The sequence below is a fragment of the Sinocyclocheilus rhinocerous genome, unplaced genomic scaffold (genome assembly GCF_001515625.1).
Source record: "Sinocyclocheilus rhinocerous isolate Xijiao unplaced genomic scaffold, SAMN03320098_v1.1 scaffold106, whole genome shotgun sequence".
Lineage (NCBI taxonomy): Eukaryota > Metazoa > Chordata > Actinopteri > Cypriniformes > Cyprinidae > Sinocyclocheilus > Sinocyclocheilus rhinocerous.
In genome coordinates, this window is record NW_015633181.1 from 117,529 (window position 1) to 121,972 (window position 4,444).

The 4,444-nt window shown below is 33.6% G+C and overlaps 1 protein-coding gene across 1 annotated transcript in view; it reads left to right on the forward strand.

Moving 5' to 3' along the window:
• Positions 1-334: 334 nt before the first annotated feature.
• hhla2a.1 (HERV-H LTR-associating 2a, tandem duplicate 1) overlaps positions 335-4,444 on the forward strand; it is a 6,560-nt gene continuing 2,450 nt past the window's right edge. The window contains exons 1-2 of the mRNA XM_016556691.1: positions 335-404; positions 2,993-3,280. Coding sequence (XP_016412177.1) covers positions 335-404; positions 2,993-3,280 — 358 coding nt within the window. The remainder of the gene's footprint in view (positions 405-2,992; positions 3,281-4,444) is intronic.

The window sequence follows — 4,444 nt, forward strand, 5'->3', positions numbered from 1 at the left end:
CTCTCTCTCTCTCTCTTTCTATCTCTCGTTCCCTCTCTGTCATTCATACCCACAGCAAGTTCACAGCATAGCAGAGCCAATATTCAAAAGTCACCTGAGGAACTTTCTCTATTTACTTTCTCTTGTTGTTTTTATATTCACAAAGACTCTCATTCAGGTGGATGCAGGAGCTACTTTTGCCTCTCTGTGAAACAGTAAAGAGGAACAGGGTCTGATTACGTTCCTGAGAGAGACTCTTTGAAGAGTCTCATCTTCTCAGCAGTTTTCTTTCTGTCTACTCTTTTCTTTTAGTCCCGCACTCTTACTTTGCTTCAAAACATTGTTGTGAGGGAGAATGTCAAGGACCCACTATGGCGCTTGTGTTGTTTTATGGATTTTTTCCTTAGTGGCATGTAAGGTTCCAGGTAAGATTAACTTTTATTGTGATTTTTGACATTTTTTCTGAAAGTGAAGTAACTTTTTGCTAATTTTTCCAGTATGCCATTGGTTTTTATTTGTAAGAATACCACTTTCCTTGATCGAATCAACCAATTCAAAGTACTGTTCATGAATCACTCATCTGAAGTAAAAAAAAATATTTTTTTTTGCTCTTGATCTGCTTTAATTTTAGTACCTGCCATTTTCAACTAGTCACTTTTTTATCAATTCATGTTTGTACGTCACAGTTGCCAGGCTGAAAAGATGCCAGGAAAGACTTACAGTATGTTATGAATATACCTTATTATGTAATTCAAGTGGATGGAATAAGGCATCAATGTTGGCAAGATCATCCACAGACATCTGTTTTCTAGTTATTAAGTACTCCCTCCTTAGGAATTCTTTACAGTGCTCAAATTACAATTTTTTTTTTTATAGTTATTTTAGTTACCCATCATGATTGCTTCAGATGTCATAAATTATTATGTAGGTTCAGTATGTATTAGCAAAGACTATAGAATATACTTAAAAGGACTTTGGTATTAGGCAGTGTTATTTTAGTATTATTTATATACTACTATAATATTTATTGATATTTTGAATTAGCTTTTTTATATTTTCAGTTTCATTTTAATTTTAGTTTAACTTTTTATTAATTTTTGTTCTTTTTTAATTTTTGTTTTTTTTAATGTTTTTATTTATTTTTACATCAGTTTTATTTTTATTTTATTACTTAAACTTAAACTTATGCATTTCAGTTAGTTGCCAAGGCAAGATTTATAATTTTATAAGTTTAAAATCTAATATTTATATTTTATTTTGTTTATTTTAACTTTATTTCATTTACTAAAATTGTAAGTTTTATTTATTTTTTTATTTTTAGTTACCAATATTTTGACAATTGTTTGATTTCTGAACCTGCCAGTTTCAAATGTGCATTAGCAACAGATCATCAGCCAGACTGAAAAGATGCCAGGAAAGATGAATGCTTGTTATAAATTATTATGTAATTAAAGTGGATGCTTTAATTATTATGTAATTAATTATTATTATAAAATAATTTATTAATTACATAAATTATTATGTAATTAAAGTGGATGCTTTAATTAAAGTGGATGCTACTCTTAGATCTCAAGTGGAGGCAGAATTTCAGCTAATGGGTTTTTGAGCCCCTCCTAGTCTGCAAGTGAAGGAGATGAGTGAGTCTGCTAGAATTTACTCTGGCCCATCATTTGTGACTTGCACAGTCACTGTGACTTTTTCATCTAGCCATGACCTCTCTAGGGACACTCTATATTAGATCTACACTAGACACTTAGCACAAAGGAAAGTGTTACATGTAAGACATCAAGATAAGTTAAGAAACATAAGTAAAACCACAACTGTTCCAATACACAATAACTTTTGCAATGCAACAAGGATTTTGGCACACTTAAAGATGTAATCAGTGCTGATTAATCTGTAGATAAAGAGATAATCTTGTGCGATCTCAGACTTGCGATGCATGCAAAGCCACGACCGTGTCACAACATAAAAGCATGCACTCTGCCGCTGTTCTATTTATTTGGTATTTATAGCCAAACAATCTTCTAGCTGTTGAACGTTAAACAATCACAGTCATAAGTGGTCATTACTGATCCTGTCCTCTTAGAGTGATGGCCCGACAGCAAATAGGGGCAGCAGAACTCACTTTTTTTCTGAGAAAAAAGGTTGCATACATATGGGTGCATATATGTATGTTTTGTACACATGCACACCCATGCAGTATGTGGTGAGGAAACTGGGGCTATAGAAATATGCATATGACAAACAATGTTGCCAAATTAGCATTTTTTGTTTAGTTTTTTGTTGCAAGATTTAGCAACTTTTTTTTCATTCAAAAAGCACCTAGCAACAAATATAGCTTTTTTTTTTTTTTGGCAAATTTGAGCAACTTTTGAAAAGTGACTCAAATGATAAAAAGACATTTTCCCTCTAAATCACACAAAAAGAGGAAACCACTGAACAGCTGACCAAACAGCACAACAACTTGAAGAGAGCTGTGGTTACGTAACGGCATAATCACGGAATGACATCACAGCAACTTTTAGTAACTTTTACCAACAAATCTACCTAACTAAATGGCAGAATTTGCAGCTATCACATATGATCATTGTATTAGATCACAAATCTTGACTGGAAATTATATAATAACTAAAATAATTTGTTTGCAAATGTTGTTTTATTTGGTGTTTTGTTATAAAGTGCTAATGCAACAGCATTCATGTATTTGTAAATGTATTTTAAGAGTCCAAATATGTGAAATCCCTACATAAAGGTTATAAATTCATAGCAAGTATTATTCCTTTTAAATGATAGGCTACTAATAGACCTTAGTCAGGGTAATGCCATATCTTTGACGAGGTTGTGAGGATAGAACTAGGCCTACAGTAGTGCGTTCAGTGGATTGTACTGTTGTTTAACAACATACCAATTGTTCATTCAGTACGGCGTCTAGCCTGACTAAGGTCTATAAATCATTCTCGTATATGCAGGAACATCTGAAAGCTTTTTTGTTGTTGCTGATGATTTTCAGAGGTTCGTGTGACCTGCATCTTCTCTGGGGACTGTATTCTTCCCTGTTCTTTCACGCCCACTAATGGTGATGTGAAGATCCAGTGGTACCAGCAGGAGGCGCTCATTCTCAGTTTACAGCAAGCGGGACAGAGGCCCAGTCATGGCAACGTGAGGCTCATCAGCGACAGCAGCGCCTCTGATGGCAACGCATCGCTGCTTGTGAAACAAGTAGATACGAGGAGTAGAGGACGATACAAATGTGTGGTCAACAATGTAACTCTGACATATGTTGTTGCGACAGTGGAAGGTTTGTTTCTCTTGCAGGAATACTTTAATTTATTTTAAATGTATTATTTGTGATTAGTAGTTGTAGTGAGAGGTTTGCACAGTTACCTATGCATCTGTAGTGATGAAGATTTTGATTCATTCCACTCATTTTTTTATGTTGAGAATCAGTTCACTAAAAAGATTCATTCAGATTCGTTCTATTATTAGAGTAGGTGCCGTGAATTGACAAGTGAGTCTTTTTGTGTAATATGAGTGAGTCATCGAACCATTAATTCAACCGACTTTTTAAATAACTGCTTGACCGAAACAGCTTAATTTATTCATATTTGCTCAGCTCAGTTTATTTACGAACAAGATGTCCCAGTTCATATGTCAGTGGACATTAGTGGCCTGAGAGTAGTTTTCCCAGATAATATTACAAGAATCATGTCGCGTTTGTGTGTTTTCTGCTTGATTCTCGAACGAATCACTCTTTTGATCTAGTGAGTCGATCAAACGTGTTTGCGCAAAAAGGTCTAAAATGATTCCGTTTGATTCATTAGCACAGTTCAGTCACGCACTGAATTTATCTTTAAATTCTTTATTATTATTATTATTGTTGTTGTTGTTATTGTTATTACTTGTTGTTGTTGCTGCTGAATTTTGAATACTTTTTAGCTTTTTTTATTTTATTTAGTTAGCTCAGCTGGCAGGTAAAATGTTTTGCTTTATCCACAGCACAAAAAACAACAACAACAACAGCACACATTTGGAGTGATTTTCTTTTTTAAAAGACCCATATCTGTTAGATATTTGTCAGTTTGCTCATATAAAATAACAGGTAAGTTGATTACCACTCTTAAGCTAATAAAAGCTGATAAAAATAGGAATAGTTGTTGGCCATTTCTGATCTGACAATGGCTGAATTGTGACCGAGTAATCATTAAATTATTAATAATTAAATTAATTAAATAGTTTTATTTTTTAAATAAAATGTATCATTTAAAATTTTTTAAAGAGGTCATATGATGCGATTTCAAGTTTTCCTTTCTCTTTGGAGTGTTACAAGCTGTTCGTGAATAGATAAGATCCCTAAAGTTACAAAGACTAAAGTCTCAAACCCAAAGAGAAATTCTTTATAAAAGTTAAGACTCGTCCACGCCCTCCTAAAACGCCTCGTTTAAACACGCCCCCACATATCTAC